The 24,559-nt window shown below is 46.0% G+C and overlaps 1 protein-coding gene across 1 annotated transcript in view; it reads right to left on the reverse strand.

Annotated features, from left to right (window-relative positions):
- LATS2 (large tumor suppressor kinase 2) overlaps positions 1–21,914 on the reverse strand; it is an 87,745-nt gene extending 65,831 nt beyond the window's left edge. Inside the window, exons 1-2 of the mRNA XM_009248477.3 lie at positions 21,745–21,914; positions 6,048–6,600 (exon numbers count right to left, since the gene is read on the reverse strand). Coding sequence (XP_009246752.3) covers positions 6,048–6,389 — 342 coding nt within the window. The 5' untranslated portion in view covers positions 6,390–6,600; positions 21,745–21,914. The remainder of the gene's footprint in view (positions 1–6,047; positions 6,601–21,744) is intronic.
- Between the last annotated feature and the right edge of the window lie 2,645 nt (positions 21,915–24,559).

Raw genomic sequence — 24,559 nt, forward strand, 5'->3', positions numbered from 1 at the left:
GGAGTTCGAGATCAGTCTGACCAACATAGTGAAACCCCCATCTCTACTAAAAATACAAAATTAGCTGGGTGTGGTGGTGCATGCCTGTAATCCCAGCTACTTGGGAGGCTGAGGCAGAAGAATCACTTGAATCCGGAAGGCGGAGGTTGCAGTAAGCTGAGATAGCGCCATTGTATTCCAGCCTGGGCAATAAGAGCGAAACTCCGTCTCAAAAAAAAAAAAAAAAAAAAAAGAAAAATTTCTGGCCAGGCATGGTGGCCCACGCCAGTAATCCCAGCACTTTGGGAGGCTGAGGTGAGCATATCACTTCAGACTAGGAGTTCAAGACCACGCTGGGGAACATGGTGAAAGCCCGTCTCTACAAAAAATAGAAAAATTAGCCAGACATGGTGATGTGCGCCTGTGGTCTCAGTTACTTTGGAGGTTGAGGCGGAGAATTGCTTGAGCCCAGGTCAAGGCTACAGTGAGCTGAGATTGCGCCACTGCAATGTCTGCGCCACTGCGCCCACAGCCTGGGTGACAGACCTTGTCTCAAAAAAAAAAAAAAAAAAAAAAGAAAAGAAAAGAAAAAGAAAAAGAAAGAAATGTCTTTGCTGTGGAAGTTTGAATAGGAACAGCTCGTATCCAGGTAGAAGAACCAGGAAGAGCCTGTGTAAAAAGGAATCTGAGTGGAATCACAGCAGATACTAGAATCCAGATAGGTGGTGATACTTCCAACCAACAAAATCATGTCAGAGAGCCCCAAAGTAAGCAAGCAGGAAGAGCTGTCTGGGAGGCCATGCTGCGTGGCTGAGACACTGCAGAGAGCTCCTCTGTAGAGGGGGACATGTGGGGAGGATAAGACCAGGGTCTGGGAGGCCCCAGAAGCTGCAGCAGAGCCAGCTGCCAGGGACGTGGGGGGCAGCCATGTATGGATGCCCAGGGAATGAGAGGAGGAGAGAGCGACCCTGATAAACTCCATGCCCCACAGACATGAGGGAAAGGAGAAGCAACCCCTTATGAGGATGGAAATGAGAAAAGAATTCTTTTCTGAGGAATCTGAGTCCTTTTAAATTATTAGGCCCAGAGAGACATTAAACTGAGAGAACAATCACATTCTACTTCCCCCTTGAGGCATGTGTTCACCTTTTTTTTTTTTTTTGAGACAGAGTCTGGCTCTGTCGCCCAGGCTGGAGTGCAGTGGCGCAATCTCGGCTCACTGCAAGCTCCGCCTCCCGGGTTCACGCCATTCTCCTGCCTCCCGAGTAGCTGGGACTACAGGTGCCCGCCACCATGCCGGCTAATTTTTTGTTTTTAGTACAGACAGGGTTTCACCATGTTAGCCAGGATGGTCTCGACCTCCTGACCTCGTGATCTGCCCGCCTAGGCCTCCCAAAAGTGCTGGGATTACAGGTGTGAGCCACCGCGCCTGGCCCACTCCCTTTTCTTATTAAGCAAATTGCCCCTGATTCACTGAGCGGCTGGCGTGGCCACTGTTCTCAGGAAGGCTGCCTCTCAGAGCACATCCTGACCACTGGCTGTCTTCTTTATGCCCTTCCTTATTTGATCTAATATAATCAGTTTATCAGTTTGTTTGTTTACATTTCTTCCCTATCCTCATTCCATTAAAGTTTTAAATCACTTAAACATGATAAAGTGGGGGGAAAGAACTGGATTAATCAGGATTAGGAAATTACAGCTGACACAATATTCAGGATCAGGAAAATGTATCAATGCTGAGCCACAGACTGGGCACCCCTCAGCAGATAAGAGGGAGGGTGGACAGGCAGGATACAGGTCGTCCACAGAGAAAAAGCACATGCCAGTTTCTCAAGGAAAGCAGAACCCTTTCCTAGCACTCGCATCCAAACAAAGTTCTCACATAAGTCTTCCTAGAGGGGACACCACGTGATAAAGTGCTTTGCTATTCTAAGGGATCCAGGGGCCATGGGCCTCCCCTGAGAGTTACTGAATTGGAACCTCACTCTCACAGGACTCATAGGCACCATCCTGAGTGCTATAATTAAGAGCAGTGAGTGCAGTGAGCTGACGACACCCCCCCTACCCACACCATGCAGATGTTCCCCCTATAACCCACTGCAACCAGAGAGAAAACAAGTCCCAGGCTTCCGTGGGACAGAAATATTTTGCATATTTAAATGCAAACTTAAATGATCACTTATGCCAATAATTATCCAATGCTCAAAATATGATACTTATAACCAAAAAACTTACCTTTCCAATTCCTTAAATCTATATTTAAAGAGCAGCTTCTCCCATAAGAAATATTCATCTAGTGGCCTAGTTTTCTTCTACAGGAATTTTTGTAAGTTTTCAGCAATTTATGTGCAAAAGATTAATAAATATATCATTTGACATACACATTATATCCTTACACAGAAAATACCCTTAAGTATTTTACTTTTTCCAGAAATTTCCATTTTAAAGTATTTTAATTAAAAATATACCCAAACATGCTAGTTACATAGGTGGGTTTAATATGCAAAAATTGACTATGCTTTGTGCTGAGAAATTGTGCACTTTTAAAGTAAATTTTACTTTAATAAAGAGTTAACGCTGGGTGTGGTGGCTTGAACTTGTAATTCCAGCACTTTCGGAGAGTAAGACAGGCGGATTGCTTGAGTCCAGAAGTTCCAGACCAGCCTGGGTAACATAATGAGATGCCATCTCTAGAAAAAATTTTGAAAACTGGCCAGACGTGGTGGCATGCCTGTAGTCCCAGCTACTTGGGAGGCTGAGGTAGGAGGATCGCTTGAGCCTGGAAGGTCGAGGCTGCAGTGAGCAGTGACCTCACCACCGCACTCTAGCCTGTACGACAGAGCAAAACCCTCTTAAACAGACAAAACAGTAGGAGTGGCTGGGCATGGTAACTCACGCCTGTAATCCCAGCACTTTGGGAGGCTGAGGAGGGCGGATCACAAGGTCAGGAGATTTGAGTCCATCCTGGCTAACACGAAACCCGTCTCTACTAAAAATACAAAAAATTAGCCAGGTGTGGTGGCACGTGCCTGTAATCCCAGCTACTCGGGAGGCTGAGGCAGGAGAATTGCTTGAACCTGGGAGGCAGAAGTTGCAGTGAGCCGAGATCGCGCCATTGCACTCCAGCCTGGGCCACAGAGCGAGACTCCGTCTCAAAAAAAAAAAACAAGAAAGAAAAACAAAAAACAGTAGGAGTGAAAGGGGTAAAGCTGCAACAATAAGAACTCTCGGCCAGACGTGGTGACGCACGCCTGTAATCCCAGCACCTTGGGAGGCTGAATGAAGCAGGCAGATCACTTGAGGTCAGGAGTTTGAGACCAGCCTGGCCAACACAGTGAAACCCTGTCTCTGCTAAAAATACAAAAATTAGCCAGGCGTGGTGTTGTGTGCCTGTAATCCCAGCTACAAGGGAGGCTGAGGCAGGAGAATCGCTTGAACCCAGGAGCCCAGGTTGCAGTGAGCCAAGATGACGCCACCGCAGTCCAGCCTGGGCGACAGAGCAAGACACCGTCTAAAAAAAAAAAAAGGACTCTATTATACTGAATTCAAATCATCTTTTTAACAAACTGATGCATACAACTCTAAAGGTACTGTTATCTTTTTCTCTCTTATTATTTGGCTTCACATAATGACTTTCCTACCTGAATTTTCTGAAAGCAAATGCATTTTTTATCCAGACCAAGAAAAGTGTGAGATGGAGGGGAAAGGTGGAGGCACAGCTGTTTTAAGTTATAAAGTAACACCACACACCAAACTGACTGAATTATTTCAAGGGCATTAAATATGGTAAATGGAGGCCTTTCTGCTAGCAATTAACATAAATTAAATGTTGATGGAAACTTCATCGGTGTCATGATCCTTACTTTTATTGTATTTGTGTGTTTCTGTATTGGAAACAGCACTGGCTTTATTACTTCTTGCACTATAATTATCACTAATGGATTTTACCCTAATAAGATCCCACCTGTATTTGGGATTATTTGCTTGACTTGTTTCTTTTTCTCACAGCTGAAACGCAACAGCAAAGAACACAGGGGCTTGGCTTGCCTCCTTTGTCTGCAAGTGATTTACAGGAGAAGATTTTAAGCTCTGCTGTTGGCCTGAAAGTTTCTCTGGAATCTTACTCCAGATTTCCCCACGACTGCTCCTTCCCTACTTTCAAAACTGTTGGGTTCTGTACATCAAGGGATAATGCTTGGCAGCATATTTAACTTCATGCTTTCACAATGAGAATGGCTGTGCCTTTGCTGTCAGCTTCACTGCTGAAACACTCTGCACCACATTATTCATGACCCTGTGCTTTATCAAAGCAGCTCGACCTAACAATCCTCATTATATACAAGTTAATCCCAGTATGGCCCAAAGTATCAAGGAAGCCCTCTACAAAACAGCAGGATTCATTTCACAAACATCTCCTCTGAGAAATGTAAATTCTCTATTTAAGGTCTATGGTAATAAACTACAAGAGAATTGAGAGTGGTTTTGGAAATAACAAATAACACTGTTAGCCTTTTCCTATGACTGCAACACCAGGAGTATGTAATTAGGTTATTTCTAAGAAACTAGAAGTGCTCAGGCCATTCTGATGTACTCTGGGCATGAAATCTTACTACTTTTCCAAGGTACCAAAAATACTTAGCTTATTTCCGCTTCATGCAACTGTAATTTTTAAGATGACAGACTGTAATAAAGCACTGGCTTTCATGAATCATTTCATAATGCAATTATATTTTACTTGTTACATTTCACTAATTACATTTTTATGTGGTTGGACACTAGTTCCATTTTATATGGTCCTGTCCCTCAATTTGGATTGTAGTCAGGTATATGAATTGCTAAGAGATCATAAATGTATGGCTATGAGGTGTAGGGGTGTGTGTGTGTGTGTGTGTGTGTGTGTGTGTGTGTGTGTGTGTGTGTGTGTGTGTGTGTGTGTGTGTGTGTGTGTGTGTGTGTGTGTGTGTGTGTTTTAAATAGAGACAGGGTCTCGCTCAGCAAGGTATATGGTCCTGTCCCTCAATTTGGATTGTAGTCAGGTATATGAATTGCTAAGAGATCATAAATGTATGGCTATGAGGTGTAGGGGGTGTGTGTGTGTGTGTGTGTGTGTGTGTGTGTGTGTGTGTTTTAAATAGAGACAGGGTCTCGCTCAGCTAACCAGGCTTGGAGTGCAGTGGCTATCATAGCTCACTGCAGTCTCAAACTCCTAGGCTCAAGCGATCCCTCCTGCCTCAGCATCCCATGTAGTTGGGACTACAGGTGCACACCACCACGTCCAGCTTTTTATTTTTTGTAGAGATGGGGAGTCTCGCTATGTTGTCCAGGGTGGTCTCAAACTCCTGGCCTCAAGTGATCTTCTTGCCTGGCCTCCCAAAGTGCTGGGATTACAGGCATGAGCCACCACACTCATCTCTGTAAGTTGTGTATTAATGTATAACTGGTGCCACCTCCACTAATGTATCCTTTAATCCTAAACAACTGAAAAGTGAGACTGTGTTGCCATAATTTCGACGATTTCTCAAGCTTTTTCTTTCTAGTTTTTCCCATTTCCTGAACATGTTAATAGTTACACCCCCGTAACAGCATATACGCTATTTTTTTAAATAGGAGAAAACCGAGTCAGAGAATAGCCAATGCATGTTGCTCAACCCTCCCATTTCTAGAAAAAAAAATGCACAAACCAAAACAAGAAAAGGGAAGCCAGTCTCTTTGCATGATAGCTCAGAATAACCCGAATAAACACCAAAAAAAGGGGCTAAGCATGAAAGCCCTTTTCATCTCCACAACAACAGATCAGAAAATACACGTTACAATTTCAGGAGACCTCAGCAACTTCTGGAACTTGCCTGAAAAGGAAAAGCAGCTCAAAAGACCCTTTTAGAGAGAAGGTAGAGAACTTTCAATTGTGAGTTCAATTATGTGTTAAAAGGGCCTTGCATTTTTAACCTAGAAACACTTGTATAAGTAGTAACCAATTCAAAGCCTTCAAGTAGTTGCCAAACCATTCTGACTGCCCCAGCTGTCCCATAGCTGCCTCTGCACATGGCCCTACAGAGGTCTGTACCCACCTGGTCGCATCCTGCGTTCACCAGTTCCTGCAGCATTTGCCGGTTCACTTCTGCAGCTGAAGAGGTGCCCGATTCATTAGCAAAAGGCAACAAGGAATATCTGATTTCCCTCAAGGCTTTCTGATAAGGTCCGAACTTCGGGGTGGCTCTCATCTGCTGCTGCTGCCTGGTGGCATCTTTGCTCCCCAGGACTTTGGCATCCAGAGAAGTGTCACTGTTTGGTCCCGCAGGTAGCCCCTGAGCCGAAGACTTGGATGGCTGCTTTAATCCCTCACGAATCTCTTGCAGTCGCTGCCGGCTATTTCCAGAATAAGTCGTGGCAGGAAAAGTCTTTGGCCTCATTGTTAGTCCAGTTTCCTTTTACCATAAATACAATCTTCTTAAAGTGTTTTATTATTTAAAAAAAAAAAAAAAAAAAAACTGTCAATAGTATCAGTTTGTTGTAAACATACTTTCAAAATAATTTCCTTTTGAAAATGTTCTTTCCTTCCATTTTTGTTCCTATAGAGAACCTAAAATTTTCCAAAGTCTTCATTTTGAAGATTATCACTCTCTGAAAAAGAAAATAAATGGGAGAGAACTGTTCATTTGTCATTTTCACGCAACGTTAATGCTACTTTTCAGAAATAAACATTCATCGTGGAAATACACCGCTTGGAAAGAAAAGAAAGAACGCATCACCTCTCAGAAATGACAAAAATACTGTTCAACCATGGTTAGAGCACATGACATCTACGGCTGTCCCAAAATGTTTCCTGTAATACGTAATCTGCAATAAAGTAAATTGCTATAAATATTCAACTCAGGGCAAGAACAGTAGTATTAACAACTGACAGCTCATTTAAAATACTTCATTATAATAAAATTTTATTTTGAAACCCACAGCTTGAGGAGTATTTAAATTTTCTACATGGGATCTTGGATTTCTGGCTTGTTCCTAATAACCAATCCACTCCTTGTCCTTCATCCCCATGGCTTTACTAATCTCTCCCCCCTCACATGAGATGTGGTCCTTCCATATCTTTAGAAAACTTTCTGAACTTTTCCTTATAAAACCCTCCCAATTTTCCTAAAAGACACCACAAAGCCTGTCACATTAAAAGTGTCCCATGTTGCAAATGTTTCAATTGCAGTTTCCACACACACATTATGAGACTTTGAAGGTAACTACTTCCTTCGTTTTTTACAAGGTGGCCACTTACCGGCATTTTGACCTAAATAGTAAAATTAAAATATCTTTCTTGTAGCAATTGATACTGACACGGAAGGGGACTGGTAACAGCACGTAGGCAACTTCTCAGAGTGCACCAGGGCCACATGAACATCAAATGATCATGTGGGTAAGAGTTACTAGTAGAGAACTATGATTGCAGCATGGAAACCACCTTGTTATATGGAACACGATGTCACAAAGGCACTTTCCAATAGTAAATTCTACCTACCCAGGCCTAGTTCACGGCCTACTCTGCTGTTCTTTGATTCAGAAAGCAAAATCCAGCCCAAGTCGACACCGCCCTCAGCAGCCAGCACAGGTCACTTGTCACAAGGCTGGGTGACCCTGGACCAGTCCCTTCGCCTCCCTCAGCCCCACTCCCTGCTATGTAACAGAGACGGACGCTTAGGACAGTGGTGAGCACTGGGTCAGATGACAAGGGTGCCAGGCCCCGCAGTACTTGGAACACACAACATCCTCCCTATTCTTCACCCTGTGATGACTGTTTATATAACCAGCTGCTCTAACCCAGGCAAGGTGCCTGCTGGTGGGAAAGGCAGGGCCGGCACCCCACACCGCACCAAAGCCCTTAGTGGCTGCCCCTTCCCTCATCCATTCCCCCTTACTCCACAGAACTCAATGAGCCGATTTCGAAGGATAATCATTTTAGTTTTAACAAACGAAGAACAACTGATCCAAAAAGAATACCCTTTAAACGGGGATGGGCAGAGCGATCTGGATGTTTAGCTTCCATAAGGAACTTTATAACTGTAAACCGCGACCCTGCTTCACAGACTTTTTCAAGTGGATTAAAAAAAAAAAAAAGGATAGCTAATATTCACCCAGCCTTACACTATGTGTCAGGTGCGGTTCAAAGAGTTAATTTACATAAATCTACTGCACAACCATACGCAATAGCAAACACTAACAGATGACATTTGAATTCCTAGTCCTTGCTTAGATGGGAAGGGGATTGTAAGCGTTTTAACTATCCCCTTTCACAACGTAATTGTGAGAAGATTCCATTTAGAAGGTAAAAGAGAGACTAAATAAATTTCTCAACATGAAATCCCTACTTTAATACACAATATAATATAGTAAAGTCACTGAAATGACTGTGTTAAGACTGTGCAGATATCGAGCTATTAGATCCAGGGACAGCCCAGATCCCCTGGGGCCTGTACTGGCCACATACCAGAAGCCTAGAGCTCTGCTTAATTGATGTAAAATGGGGCATATTGCAGCCACACTAATTTCAGTGATTTTGTGCTCTAAGCATCTGTTTTGAAATACCTAACTTTGTAAAACCGTAACTTCACATTCCAACAAAAACAGAGGTTCTGAAGATGATGCCAAGCAGTATGGAGGATCCTAGGAGTCACTCGGTATGTCTGGGAAGAGGCAGTAGAGTTCTTTCTTTTCCTATAGGAATTCACACAAATCACTTTGTTTCCAATCTTAAGTTTTCTTCCCTTTCTTTGAAAACTAAAATAGAGAAAACACAGCCATACTATCTTCACAAGAACAATCAATGCAAGGGAGGGCCTGACAATAAGCAGTTTCTTCATGCTCAAAATACATTCACTCGGCCATCTACTCATCTAGCCCATCCACCCTCTATCTACCATACAAACATTTCTTAAATACCTACTCAAGGCTGGGCGTGATGGCTCACGCCTGTAATCCCAGCCACTCTGGGAGGCCAAGGCGGGCGGATCACCTGAGATCAGGAGTTCGAGACCAGCCTGGCTAACATATAGTGAAACCCTGTCGCTACTAACTAAAAATAAAAAATTAGCCAGGCATGGTGGCGGGTGCCTATAATCCCAGCTACTTGGGAGGCTGAGGCAGGAGAATCACTTGAACCAGGGAGGCGGGGGTTGCAGTGAGCCGAGATCGCACCATCGCACTCCAGCCTGGGCAACAAGAGCGAAACTCCGTCTCAAAAAAAAAATTAAAATAAAATAAAAAAAAACCTACTGAATCTCAGGCACTGATAGGATAAATGAAAACAAAATCTTGGCTTCAGCAAGTTTACTGTCAAGTGAAAGCTGGGGTGAGGCAGGCAAATAAATAGCTTCAAAAAAAGAGAGATGCCTGGAGAATAAAAAAGAGCTCTAAGGTAGAAATAATTAGACCTGAGTGTCAGGAGGAATGGAATTCCAGCTAGAGGGAACAGCATATGCAAAGAAGCCTTTAGGCTCTACCTACCACATTCAGGTCTGTGCAATGCAGGCTCTTCCTGGAGACACAGGAGGTCAAAGGACTGGGGGGTGGTGGGGGTGTCTCGTGGGATGAAACCATGGAGGTATCCAGAGGCTCAATTCCCGGCCATGTTGAGTCTGGACTCAGTGCAGAGGATGGGCAGCCACTGCGTATGGTTCAGCTAAGAAGTAACAAGGCCTGAGTGGAAGGTGGGCTTAGAAGGGACAAGTGCAGCACTTCCTGGGTGAGGAGCAGCAGCCCCGGGGAGCAAGGGGAAGGTGTTTCAGGTCTGGAATGAAAGGCACAGATGGGGGATGGTGGGGAGGGGTGCTGGCATCTGCATATGGGACATTTGCCCAGCCAGTGGCCTGCCTGCTCAGCCATGAAATGGAGCTACCAGGTGAGTGGATGGCTGAAGGCCCTCCCGGCTCACTCACATTCCTTAGAGGAGCAGCCACCTGGGATATGTCTCTTTTTATCAGCAGTGACATTAGCAGGGCACAGAAGGAGCAAGCTGCTTTTCACTCAGCTATGAAAGGGCAAGAGCCACAAGAGACAATGCAGACTGAAGAAAAAGAACCATGAGAAAGTTCCATGTTAAAGCCAGGATGCAGGGATGTTCTCTCCCCCATCACTGGGAGTTGGGGGTGGCTGAAGGAGGTCCTAGTTGACTCTGAGGCTGGAAAGCTCTCTCTGGAATCTGCTCTAAAGAAACGAAGCTGGCCGGGCGCTGTGGCTCACGCTTATAATCCCAGCTCTTTCGGATGCCGAGGCAGGCAGATCACTTGAGGTCAGGAGTTTGAGACCAGCCTGGCCAACACAGTGAAACGCTGTCTCTACTAAAAATACAAAAATTAGCCAGGTATGACAGCACACCCCTGTAGTCCAGCTACATGGGAGGCTGAGGCAGGAGAATCCCTTGAACCCAGGAGGTGGAGTTTGCAGTGAGCTGAGATTGTGCCACTGCACTCCAGCCTGAGCGACAGAGGAAGACTCTGTCTCATAGATAGATAGATAGATAGATAGATAGATAGATAGATGGATGGAAAGCTGCTAAAAGCCAGGAGGAACAGTAAGGCTTTTGGGGGTGGAGGGGGTAGGGGCAATCCACTTATTTAACATATATTTTTTAAACTGCACAGATTTTAAGATTGACAAATGTTCACCAAGAGAACACACTCTTGTAAATAGCGTCCAGATCAAGAAGTGTATCATTATCACAACCCCAGAAGCCCCCAGGCCCCCACAGACCAAGGGGAACCCTCAAGGGGAACCACCTTCATGTTGTCTAACACCAAGGATTAGTCTGACCAGTTTTTGAACTGTATATCCAAGGAATTATGCAATCTCTACTCTGTAGTTGAGCACATTTCGTTCAACACTATATTTGCAGATTCATACACGTAGTATGTATATAGCAGAAGCCTGTCAGTTGTCACTGCTGAGTAATATCCCCTTGTATGAATACACCATAACTTAGGCATCCATTCTACCTAATGGACGTTTAGGTTGCTCCTGGTCTGGGCTATTACAAATGGCACCGCTGCCATTCAGGCTGCCATGGCTCCAGGCCCAGAGCTGTGAGGAGCTGCAGCGTGGGTGCTCAGCTCAAGGCCTGGCTTCCACCGTCGTGCCAAATACTTCCCAGTAAAAACACTTGCTGAAAAGCAACTGGAGAGCCCCTGGAGAGGCTGTAAAAAGGCACCCCTTCCTCAAGAAATGTTTTGTTTCTATATTATTGTACAGCACCAACAACTCTCCCTGGGGAGCTTTCCGGAGCCCTGTGGGCAAGAGGCCCTGGCCCATGCACAGACACGCCTTGATACCACAGTCATGGGGGGGGGGGGGGAAGGCTGAGTCAAATGGAAGGCGTGAACGGGACCTCTGAGGCACAGGAGAGAAAGAAATGGTCTTAGTGCAAGTCACAGAGGAGGGTGATCATGTGCGCCCTCTAGAAGATGTGTGACACATACGCTGTGTCAGGGGAGGTGAGGCTCTACTGCCACCCAGGTCTTCTGTGAGTGGCTAAAAGTCTCCAAACAGACTGCACATGCCCTCATATAAATGTGTATACATGTGATGTGAGACAAGCCCTCTTATATGTAGGGCCCTTGAGCAGTGCACAACCTGAACACCCATACAAGGTGACCCTGTTACTTGGTCCTGAGGATGCAGAAAGACTGATTTGCCTCTGACTTTAAGGAGCTCATAGCTCAAGATGGGAAGGCAGAGGAGAAAATCAATTATTTAAATACACTACAGGGTATGTGTCACAATGAAAGTTTGCCCAAAGAATTATGGGGATCTGAAACAGAGGGCAGTTACAGGATAGAGAAAAGTGGGTGTATTCAATAGCACTAAGAGGTAGAACCCATAGGAGTAAGTAACGTTCACTGGAAAGGACTGATATGAAAGATGAGCCCAAGTTTCTGGTTTGAAAAATGGGGCCAGTGGTGGTGCCATTCTCTGAGCCAGGAAACCTCACCTGTCTGGGCAATGCGGCCCACCAGGAAAGCAGCGTCAGTGGTGGACGAGGAAGGCAGTGACCAAAGGTGAAAAAGCACAGGGCAGGCTGGGTCCAGTGGCTCACACATGTAATCCTGGCACTTTGGGAGGCCAAGGTGGGAGGACTCCTTGAGCCCAGGACCTGGAGACCAACCTGGGCAACACAGGGAGATGGTGTTTCTAAAAGTAATTAAATAATTAGCCAGGTGTGGAGGCACACCTATGGTCCCAGCTGCTCAGGAGGCTGAGGTGGGAGAATCACTTAAACCCAGGAGGTAGAGGCTGCAGTGAGTCAAGGTCACACTACTGCACTCCAGCCTGGGAGTCAGAGCAAGACCCTGTTTAAAAAGCACAGGGCGGGGAAGCTCACTGAAAACTGGGTGTGCAGTGCTAAAGTGGCTGGAGGTGGGAGGCCTGTGTCCTTCCCCAGCTCTGGCACTGAGCGTGTGGTCTGAGCCTGTCACTTAACCTTGCTGAGCTTCAAGCTCCTGCACGGTACCAAGGGTCTAACACCTGCTACTATCTGACAGGCTTGCCTTGAGGATCGCAGTGGTGCTGTGTGTGACAGCAGGCTCAATCTGTAATGCATGATATACTGATCAATTATCACCATTACTAATTAAAGATTTATAATAAATCTTTAATATAATAAATCTTTAATAGGCAAAAAAGGTTTAATGAGGCCAGGAGATAAGACCATGGAAAAATTACCAAACTGAACACAGAAACAGGTATTTCATGTTTGCTCCAAGTGACTCCTCTTTATTTTTTATTTATTTATTTATTTGAGAGAGTCTCACTGTGTCACCTAGACTGGAGTGCAGTGGCTCAATCTCAGCTCACTGCAACCTCCACCTTCTAAGTTCAAGCGATTCTTGTGCCTCAGCCACCCGAGTAACTGAGATTACAGGTGTGCACCACCACACTCAGTTAATTTTTGTATTTTTAGCAGAGATGGGGGTTTCACCCTGTTGCCTAGGCTGGTCTCAAACTCCTGATCTCAAGTGATCCATCTGCCTCAGCCTCCCAAAGTGCTGGGATAACAGGTGTGGGCTACCGTGCCCAGCTGAGTGACTCCTCTTTAAATCAGTGTTTGAGAATGATGCTTAGAAAGTTAAAGTAGCTTTCTTTTAACTGTAAAGACAGAAAAGCACAAAGAAGAAAAGTTTAAGTCTTTCCTCTCTGAAACGTGCCTGCAGCCAGGCGCCAGGTTGCTCAGTTCTGAGCAGCATCTGAGCCTCAAGATGCTGACTGCGGCTCAAACACCAGGTCTGGGTTGACTCTGTGATCCCGTGTATGGCAAAGGCACCAATGCTTCCTGTCCTCCCCAACCTGTAAAACCTTTCTCTCAGCTAGAAAAACCCAACCCTGGGCCGGGCACAGTGGCTCACGCCTGTAATCCCAGCACTTTGGGAGGCTGAGGCGGGCAGATCACGAGGTCAGGAGATCGAGACCATCCTGGCCAACATGGTGAAACCCTGTCTCCACCAAATATACAAAAATTAGCTGGGCGTGGTGGCACACACCTATAGTCCCAGCTACTTAGGAGGCTGAGGCAGGAGAACTGCTTGAACCCGGGAGGCGGAGGATGCAGCGAGCAGAGATCATGCCACTGCACTCCAGCTTGGCAACAGAGTGAGACTCTGTCTCCAAAAAAAAAAAAAAAAAAAAAAAAAGCCCAACCCAACCCCACCTGCCTGGCTCACTCCTACTCCTAAAACCTCAGCCTAGAACACCTACCACAGAAGGACCTTCCTGACCTCCCCAATCTAAGGGACCATACATGTTCACTCCCAGCCCTTCCCATAGCACCATCACTGGCTGGTGTGCTTCCTCTTGAAGAACCTGATAGCACCATGAGGGCAGGAGCATCCTGTTTGGTTTACCCCCATCTACTCCCAGGCATGCACACACAGGCCCACGCAACATCTGTTGAAAGACACAGGTTAGTCACTCAGCACTGAGTCTGCGTCCTCAGTTCCACACTGAGGACAAAGCCTGCCAGTGCCACCCCAAAGGTCTAAGGTGATAAAGGAGAATGAAGCCTCAGTCAACAGCAGCTCCTTCTCTGAAGTTTAACATGCAGGTCTAAATGAAATGTGCCCAAGGGAGGTTCACATAGAACAAAAGTCGCAGGACTATGGCATATTATTCAGCTATAAAAAGGAAGGAAATCCTGTCATATGCAACAATAAAGATGTACCTCAAGAACATTATGCTAAGTGAAATAAGCCAATCACAAAAAGGAAATATTGTATGATTCCAGTTATGTGAGTTACCTCCAGTAGGCAAATTCATAGAGACAGAAAGAAGACAGATTACCAGAAGAAAGGGGAACAGGGAATTTTTATATAAGGGGTACAGTTTTTGTTTGGGATGATGAAAAAGTCTTATGTATAGACAGTGATGATGTTTGCAGTAATGGTGCATTTAATGCCACTTAACTGAACTGTATACTTATGAATGGTTAAAAGGATAAATATGTATATTTTTCCTCAATTTTTAAAAATGGGGAAAAAAGTCTCCTAACTATTCCTATTTAGCAAACTCGTGTTTGAACAACGGCTCCCTTTTTAAACATAGCTACACGGCTGGGTGCAGTGGCTCACGCCTGTAATCCTAGCACTTTGGGAGCCGGAGGCAGGAAGATCACTTGAGGTCAGGAGTTCAAGACCAGCCTGGCCAACATGGCAAAACCCTGTCTCTACTAAAAATGCAAAAATTAGCTGGAAATCGCTTGAACCTGGGAGGCGGGGGCTGCAGTGAGCCGAGGTCATTCCACTGCACTCCAGCCTAGGCAACAGAGCAAGTCTCCACCTCAAAAAAAAAATTAAATAAATAAATAAACATAGCTACACAATGAGAAGACTGGACCTAGGGACTGGGTAGAATATAACAGGGCAAAGTCTCCACGTGAAGTCCAAACCCTAGGGCAGCTGCACCTCCCCACCCCACTGGCCCTCCACCACACAGACACTGACTCACAGCAGAGCCACGCTCCTAGAGACACTTGGGGTGTTAAGCATCTGTGGGTGCCGCAAATATTCAAATAGTAAAATCAACCAGGGTAGTCGAGTCTGGACATTTCTATGTCGATGTCTGTTTATACCTGAGCAAAGAAATACTAAGTGGCTGTGCCCTTAAACAGAAGCCAGATCACGAGTCCTGGTTTTTCTTTCCTTTTCCATTCCCCCCTCAACATTTGCTTATGAAAAATTTCAAACATACAAAAAGGTTGAGAGGATTATTCAGTGACATCCCTAAACCTACCACCTGGTTTTGTTTGGTACGGAGGGAGGGGGAGGACCGCACACCCTGTTCTGATTTTTTCTCCATCTCCCACCATAGTGAGGTACTAGTCTAGGGATACCACAAGGGCTGTCCCTGTCTTAAGCGAATATGCAAAATAGTACCTACGGATAAACTGTGTTCTTGCCTGAGTACTTTAGAAAGGATGAAATGTTCCTTCAGTTTCATAAAGAATGAAAGCATTTTTTCAGCTTGAGATTGTGTATTTTAAGCTTTAGTTTGAAGACAGTTGATTTCATGGCCAAATTATGAACTTTTGAAAGAATTTTCATGAGAATACTCCCATCAGTCAAGACCGCAGCTAGAAATGAACAACTCTGACATACTACTATATCATTTTAATGAGACTTCACATATGGGAAATTTTTCTTTCATCAAGAGTTTTATAAATATGACCCTCATGGATGTGGACTTTAAAAAAATGGGGATATCAAGCAAAGTAAATTAACTTTGGAAATTTCTTTGGCATCACCAATTGATTAAAACACATTTTAAGTAAGAAACTACAAACACTGGAATTTTAAAACCGTAACAACTCACAAAACAAAAACACCTCATTCTCTAAATCCAGAGCTGAGACAACTACTAAATCCCATGCTTAATATAGGTGGCCTGTGTAAACAATGTGAGAGCAAAATTTTAAGCATGCCTTTAATTTGGTCCTACCAAACCCAGTTCCAACCCTCAATCCAATCCTGGAAAATGCTATCAGATGTTCAAGAATTTTTATTCTAATTTCTCCTAGTGCTTCAGAAACCCACACTGGCTGCCAAACACACATCAAGCACCAACCAAGGAACCAACCAAACCAATGTCTCATAGGACCTGCACTAATGACACACGTTGGCATTTTCTGAAGCAGGATTTCTTGAACCTAAAATTCCAGCTATTATTTAAATCATATCCCTACTATAATTAACTAGCAAAGCTGAAACTAAATCAGGCAGATGGGCCAGGCCTCTAGCCAGATGCTAAATGTCAGAATCATAAACCACTATGTGGATGTACCACTCCAGCACTGTCAGGCCAGGAAGCCACAGGCCAAGGGCTACCTCTCATAATGAGGGCCTTTGAAGAAGGCAGTGATTGCACTCCTCTGGGAATCCAGGAAAACACACTTTAGAAGAATTCCCACTCTCCAATAGCAGCATCATCACAAGGCTCAGAGAATCTGTCATTGCCATATGTGTACTGAGCATTGTGCTGGACACTATAAGGTCTCACCCAGGTAGAATCGGGTCTTTTTTTTTGGGGGGGGGCGGGGCAGGGTCTCACTCTGGTTGCCCAGGCTGGAGTGCAGTGGCAAGATCTGAGGGGGAGTTTCGCCATGAGATGGGGTTTCGCCATGTCACCCAAGCTCGTCTCGAATTTCTGGACTCAAGCGATCCCCCTGCCTCGGCCTCCCAAAGTGCTGGAATTACGGGCATGAGCCACCATGTCCAGCCAGGGTATCACTTCTACATAAGCTTACAGTATCAGGGAAAAAGACACCATCACATTCTCTATTAGACAGCTTTGTACATGATATTTTTATGATATACATTATGCAAATATAAATGGCATAAAAAAAATTGAGCTACAGAAGTCTGTACTCAAGATATCGCAACAGAGTGACAAAGTTGCAGATACATTATTAGTTCTTTGCAGCTTTCCTAATAGCAAGCGACCCAACAGCATGGGCCATTTTATATTCAATTTCATAGCCTGGCAGGGGTTCTCAATCGTTAAGAAAGCCTTGCCTCCTCTGCACCCCTCCAAGTTTTGGATATGCTCCAGCTAGGGAGTTAGAACACCCCTCCCATTTGAGAATCACTGCTATGGACTGAAGTAATAAATACTGTGACTGTCCAAAGAATCCCTGCCTACTTCCATGGAGGAGCACAATTCTTCAAGAAGGTGTTGAGATTATTTGGAGAAGGTATCTTAGAGAAAGGGATGTTTCACCAAAATTAGAAAGGCTGAAGGGCTATGATTTGATGGAGAAAGTGTGAAGCTATTCTTGGAGCCTGGAACTTCCAATGAAAAGGCTCAAACGTGGGAGAGAAAGATGAAAAAAACAGCCAAAAAATGTTGAGGGGGCAGGTGTCGTACGGGTACATTTAATGAGAAAAATGAGTGAGACTCCTGAGTAAGAATGGAGTTAACTAGCAAAGAACCATGTTGGCCCTTAGCATTCCTGCTCAAGATAACTGCCTAGGGGCAGGGAGGCTCACTATTCCAAACAGAGGCCCACTCCTTTCAAAATCCAGCTTACATTCTTAAGATCCTTACCATCCTAACTGATCAAGGGTCTATAGGATCTAAACTACACTACGAGATTCTAACAATCAGTGTTAACAAGAAATACGAACCATGGCTACAAAATATGGGATTTTTTCATTTTTCTCCCAGAAAAATTCCCATGTATGTCAAATATTGTCACACAAACAAAAAGTATTTGTGAATTAACTTAGAACACTTGTCACAATTAACTTCACACGATCTAGATGATAACCAACAAAGTCTTCCCACGGTGAACGGCAAACATTAAACAATGCCAAATTTTCATTCTAATTTTAACATCTTAACCAATGTCTTTATTTCCAATATTACCTTGCTGTTTTCATACTTTCAAAATAAAACTAATAATCATGTAACAGGCCGGGCGCGGTGACTCATGCCTGAAGGTGGGTGGATCACGAGGTCAGGAGATCAAGACCGTCCTGGCTACCACAGTGAAACCCCGTCTCTACTAAGAAAAAAAAAAAAAAAAATTAGCCAGGCATGGTGGCGGGCGCCTGTAGTCCCAGCTACTCGGGAGGCTGAGGCAGGAGAACGGTGTGAACCTGGGAGGAGGAACTTGCAGTGAGCCGAGATTGTGCCACTGCACTCCAGCCTGGGCGACAGAGCGAGACTCCATTTCAAAAATAAAAAAAAGTAAAAAAAAATAATCATGTAACATTACGTAACATTAGCCTTAAAATACTGAGAGAACAGCTAACAGTGAAATGAACATCCCAAGCAGGGCTGCCCTCACACTGGGGCCATCACAGGGCACTCTATGTAATAAAGCCCATTACAGAGAGCAGCAGTGACCTAGCATACAATGGGAACAATGCCCCTGGACTTGTGTAATTTGAAGGCCGATTCCTTCTAGAGGAATTACTGAGCAATAGACTTTTTAAAAGGAAGAAGATTCAGAGAATGTTTAGAGCTAGAAGTCAGTCACTTCAATCAAGCCTTACCCTTCTTTCTGTTCATCAGAATATTTCGGTACTTTTTAGAACAGATTTAGTCAAGACAGAGTCAATGCATTTGAATTTATCTTCTGTATTTCTTCACGCCAACTGTTTTTCAAAAGTCAGTAAGAAATACTGTTTAGAAGTTTCACATGATTTTAACTACAAAATAAAATACAAAAGCAGCTTTTCAAAAATGGTGTTGGTACGGGTTTTTCCAATACAAAAAAGAACATCTCTCCCATAACCCCAGCTTCCTGAAATCCTTCCTCTGTTTATGGTCAATTTATCAGCTTCAATCCCCACCCTACCCCACCCCTCGGTGGAGTTTAGGAGCCCAGGGCTGGCTATTTACAACATAGCATTTAAAATAACAAGGAATCTTATTGTAACATCATTCCCCTCCCACCAAAAGAAAGCCCCTCCCACCAACCCTGTGATTTGCTAAAGAACATGTACAGCTCCAATTTACACTTAAACTATTTCAAACTCGATGGAGAAGCCAGAAGAATCCCTTCCAGTTCTATAATTCAATGATTCTAGTAATTCACCTTGGTAATTTTGCAAGACAGGCTAGCCTCTGCTCAGATACCTTAAACTGCCTGAGATTTGGAAAGTTATTAAATGTTCACCAACTTATTTTCAAAGGAATGCTGGTATATTCATTACACTATTGTTATTATATTCAGTGCCTTCTATACCTGCATGAGACAAAATTTTGTGAGACACTGACTTGCTAATTACAGTTAAATAGACGTCATAAACAGTTTATACGTTCTCATTTTGGAATATTTTTTTCTGTTAGGACCTTATTACAACAGTTGTTACAGAAAAAAAAAACTTAAAACATACAAAGCAGCTTACCAAAAATATACAAGATTTAGTACAAATTTCCTAATAATCAGCCATGAGTTACTTTTTCCATGATTAAGGGAAGGCCCCTCATCTTCTAAGTTAAAATTTTAAGCAGAACACTTGTGCAAGATCACACACATTTTTGTGATTTCCCATTCAAATTTCAGTATATTTGTTTCTTATTAAAATATGGGCAAACTTTCCTTTAAAAATGTACATATTTGTTGAATACTTTGTGAAAAGAGCTGTTCAGCTATTAATTTGAATTATTTGCCGGCCAAATGTATACTCTATGGCTTAGTAGTTAAGGTGAAATAATTTTTTTAATGCTATTACATTAAAAACACTCTTGGCTGCGTGCGGTGGCTTACGCCTGTAATCCCAGCAGTTTGGGAGGCCCAGGCGGGCGGATCACAAGGTCAGGAGATTGAGACCATCCTGGCTAACACGGTGAAACCCCGTCTCTACTAAAAATACAAAAAATTAGCCGGGCGTGGTGGCACACGCCTGTAATCCCAGCTACTCGGGAGACTGAGGTAGGAGATCGCTTGAACCCAGGAGGCGAGGTTGCAGTGAGCCGAGATCGCGCCACTGCACTCCAGCCTGGGCGACAGAGCAAGACAACGTCTCAAAAAAAACCCAAACAACAACAACAAAAAAAAACACTCTTATATGATCCTAGAGAAGCGTGAAAATGTAAAAGTTCTTGTTCAAAATTCTTGTCAGGTGGGGCGCGGTGGCTTCACGCCTGTAATCCCAGCACTCTGGGAGACCGAGGCAGGTGGATCACCTGAGGTCAGGAGTTCGAGAGCCTGCCTGGCCAACACGGCGAAACCTGTCTCTACTAAAAAATACAAAATTAGCTGGGCTGGTGGCGTGGGCCTGTAATCCCACCTCCTTGGGAGGCTAAGGCAGGAGAATCCCTTGAACCTGGGAGACGGAGGTTGCAGTGAGCCGAGATCCCACCACTCCCCTCCAGCCTGGGAGACAGAGCGAGATCCTGTCTTAAACTAACAACAACATTTTTGTCAACAAAATCTGCAAGTTAAGTTCTTTCATGGTGATCCTCGCAAAATAGCATTTCTCATCCAAAGGCCTCAGAACAGCCGCCAGCCGCCGAGCTAACTCGGGACCCTGTTACCGGCTGCTTGGCGCCCTGGTCGGGTGGGTTTTACCTTCTTCAGGGTCCATTCCTCGCCTCGCCCCCCGCTCCCAACCCTCGGGACACTGGAGACTCGGATTTCACAAACGGGTTTGCTCCAGGCCGCACTCCATCCCCGAGGGAAAGCTCCCCAGAAGTTCTGGAGTTGGGCTGAAAGATGTGATGGCAAGATGTGAATGATGTCAGAATGCCCATCTCCAGAGTCCGGCAGAGGAGCTAAGCGCAGGTGAGCTTACATCAGAAGAGAAAGCCAAGCCCCGCACACGTCGCTAAACTAGGGCACGGGAATGGCGTGTTATGCAACGGCCGCCGCTCGCGTGGCCACGAAAGCGCTCCTGCGGCTCGGGCCGCGTCCCGCCAAGACCGTGAACAAACTCGCAGAGTTGGCGCGGCAGCCGGCCGGGAGACGCCGAGCAGGGCCTGGCCGCCCGCGGCCCGGGAGGAACGGCGCCCCCAGGGTCCGGTGGCCTCTGAGGAGCTGACTGGCCCGTGGGCCGGCGGCGCGGCCGCGGGGCACGGGGTGGGAACCGCGCGGCGGTGGGTGAGGCGGCGCAGCCACCGGGGTCTGAGAGGCGGCGCGGCCTCGACTGCGGCACGGCCGTGGGTCCGTCGGCTCGCGGGACGACGGGGCGGCCGGCGGGGGCCAACAGGGAGGGCCCCGAAGGACTGATTGGCCCGTGGGACGATGGCGCGGCCGGGAGGACGGCCCCGGCTCCGTAGGACCGCTGCGCCGCCGGACGCGGGGGTCCCGAGGCTGTCAGGGGCGCCCCGCCGGGCGTCTAGTGGAAAGCCGAGCCCCCGGGGACAGCGGAAGCAGAGGCGCGCCCGGCGCTACGGCCTTTCGGGTCTAGGACACCGCCCCCGGCCCGCGCCGCCCCTGCCCCGCCGGGATCCCGGCCGCCCCCGTCGCTGCACAACAAAGCGGCGCAGCCCGGCTGCCCCCGCCCGACGCCGGCCCCCAACTTCCCCGGCTCCTCTGGAACCGGCTCCGCGGGCTCCGTACGGCCTGGACTACGCGCCGCCGGGCGGGGGCGGCTCCGGGCGGGCGCCGACCGTGGGGGCAGGGCGCAGGGCTCCGTCCGGACAAACTTCCTCGGCCGCCCAGCCGGGCGCCCTTCCCGGAGCCTCTGCCCCACGGTAGGTGCGCGGAGCCGCAGGGCTCGACCGCTTCGCTGAAACTCTCGCCACCCTCCCGGCTGTCGCCCCGACCCCAGCTCCCAGCCCCCTCACCTCCAGGGGCGCGGTCTACACCCTCGGGGGCGTCCTGGCCCGCGGCTCCCGGGCCTCGCGCGCCGGGAGACCGGGCACTGGTGGCTGGAGCTGCTGCTGGCCGCGCAGGGACGGGGGAGCCCCGGGCGGCGGCGGTGGCGTGGACGGCGACTGCTCCATCTTCCCGGGGCGCTCACGCCGCGGTTCCAAAGCGCAGACCCAAGTGGGACATTCGCTACATTGTTGGCATTCCACGGGCGTCACGTGACCCCGCCTCCCGCGTCACTCTCGGCCGCATACCAGTCCGGGCGGGGCGCCTGCGGCCCCCTGCTCCTCCGCGGCCGCTCCGCCCAGCCCCGCCCGGCCGCGCTTCCTGCCTCCGGCCTCGACCGCCACCTGCCCACGGCCTCCCTACTGGCCTGCGGTAGCTCGCCAGGGCCTCTCGGACCTATTTGACTCGCTGCTATCCGCCCCCAAACTTGAGTATTTGCCTTCTCGACTGCATTTGTATTAAAAGTTGGTAACTGTCGTTAAAGCCACCATTCTTAAGTATCTCATACCAGTCTTGGTGGAAGAAAAAAAAAGTTAGCAGGCCTGAAGGAGCCACCAAGTTACCAACTAGGGGCTGGACACTAAAAATAGGGGCAGAAAAGACAGATGGCTATTGGGACAGTGGAATCAAACAATTAAGAAGAACGTTTGCCAGGAGCGGTGGCTCACGCCTGTAATCCCAGCACTTTGAGAGGTCTAGGCGGGCGGATCGCCTGAGGTCGGGAGTTCGAGACGGGCCTGACCAACATGGAGAAACCCCGTCTCTACTAAAAATACAAAATTAGCCAGGCGTGGTGGCGCATGCCTGTAATCCCAGCTCTTCGGGAGGCTGAGGCAAGAGAATCGCTGGAACCCGGGAGGCGGAGGTTTCGGTGACCTGAGATCGCATCATTGCACTCCAGCCTGGGCAACAAGAGCAAAACTCCGTCTCAGAAAAAAAAAGAACGTCTGATGCACACCCAAATTTAATCTGATTTAATTTAATCAACTTCCCCTCCCCGTGTACATTTTGTTTCTGAGAAGTATTTTATGGTGTAGGGAATAGTATAGTACCGTATATACCAGCAAGTGAGGTCGTGGGTTTTGAACAGCTTCACTATCCATTTGAGGATTGTGGATCTGGTACAGGGACAGAAGCAGGGATGGTGCAAAGATTCAGAGTAGAAATAATAAACTGGAAGCCAAATCCTCAGTCTACTTCTGGCTCTCCTAACATCATACTTCCTACCACCTACATCTGTGGCAAGTGATGCTGAGGGTCAATATAGTGTTTAAAGTCAACTCGATTTCCTCTTTAATTGACAAACTTGTGAAATTTTTAAATTTTACTCTCATGGGAAACAGTAGTAAAGGTCATTATCTGTGCACTATTTTGACAGTCTCACCCAGCCTTCACTCCCTGGTCCATCCTCCTCCCCTCCTTCTTCTCTTTCAATCTCTTAAGGCCTCAGCTCTTCCAGGGAATCTTCTCAGATCTCTATTTTCTCTCTTCTTTGGGCTCTGATAATCAAACCGTAATCCCTTCCTGCCAGCGGAAGTGTGCAAAAAAAAAAAAAAAACAAAAAAAAACCATCATCGTGCAGCTTAGAATTCAATTTAATTTTTCGATAGTATCCTGTATGCTACCCAGATATCTTGCACAGTACTGGGAGCAAAATAAGTCTCCAGCCAATATTCTGCAATTGAGCCCTACTGGCATTACCTATGTACTTTTCCACATTTTTTCCTTTTTTTCTTAGAGACAGAGTCTCACTCCATTGCCCACGCTGGAGTGCAGTGGCACAATCATAACTTACTGCAGCCCACATCAGCCTTGAACTCCTGAGCTCAAGCCATCCTCCTGCCTCAGCCTCTAGGGTAGCTGGGAATACAGGCGCACACCACCATGCTTGTCCTGTTCACTCTTAAGCTGACTATACTTTCTCCACCCCAACCCCAAGCCACATGGCTGCTAATCTTTTTTTGTTGTGTGTTTAAAGATCCTGCTCCTGCTCTGCCCTCAAAGATGTAAACATAATTTTAAAAACACTTGTGGAATGAAAAATATTATAAAATAGATTTAATGGACCTTAAAATTTGTGCATAAAATACCTAATAAAAATGTCGCAGTTACAATGATCATTTCAGCATTGTTTGCAGTAGTGAAAAATTGAGAAAAACCCCAAATGTCCAGTCTAGGGGTAGGAAAATAAAAGGTAGATATCCAAGTGATGGAATATACACAGTAGCTAAGTTAATGAACTAGCTCTGTAGTTGTAAAGGATAAATGATGGTAGAAAGAATTCAAAAGCAGTGTGGAGTGAAAAAAAGCAAGTTGCAGAACTATATATACACTGTGATACCATATTTATAAATAATCAAAATCCCACAGAACCTAAAATGATCACATACTTTATATAAGTATAGACATAGAATGCAATATCACACATCAAATTCATGACAACTGTTGTTTATATTAGAGGGAAGGAGGGAAATTGAGCAGAGAAAAAAAATGAAGACTTCAACTTTACAATGCTGTCTTTTATTTAAAAGTGGAAACAAAACTGTCAAAATCTTAAAAGTTGTTGGTTCTAGGAGGTTGGGTTCAATAATGTGTGCTATATTATTCTTTGTGCCTTTTTAAAAAAACATTAAAATTATATATATATATGAATTGAGACAAATTGGAAACAAGTTAAGTTTCCAAGATAGGGGCTTAGTTGGGAAAGCTGACACACTCACATGGAAGAATGTTGTGATTAACGATTTGTGTTTATTAACATGGAGTCATTCGTTCCTTCTCATT

The sequence above is a fragment of the Pongo abelii genome, chromosome 14 (assembly GCF_028885655.2).
Source record: "Pongo abelii isolate AG06213 chromosome 14, NHGRI_mPonAbe1-v2.0_pri, whole genome shotgun sequence".
NCBI classification, from domain to species: domain Eukaryota; kingdom Metazoa; phylum Chordata; class Mammalia; order Primates; family Hominidae; genus Pongo; species Pongo abelii.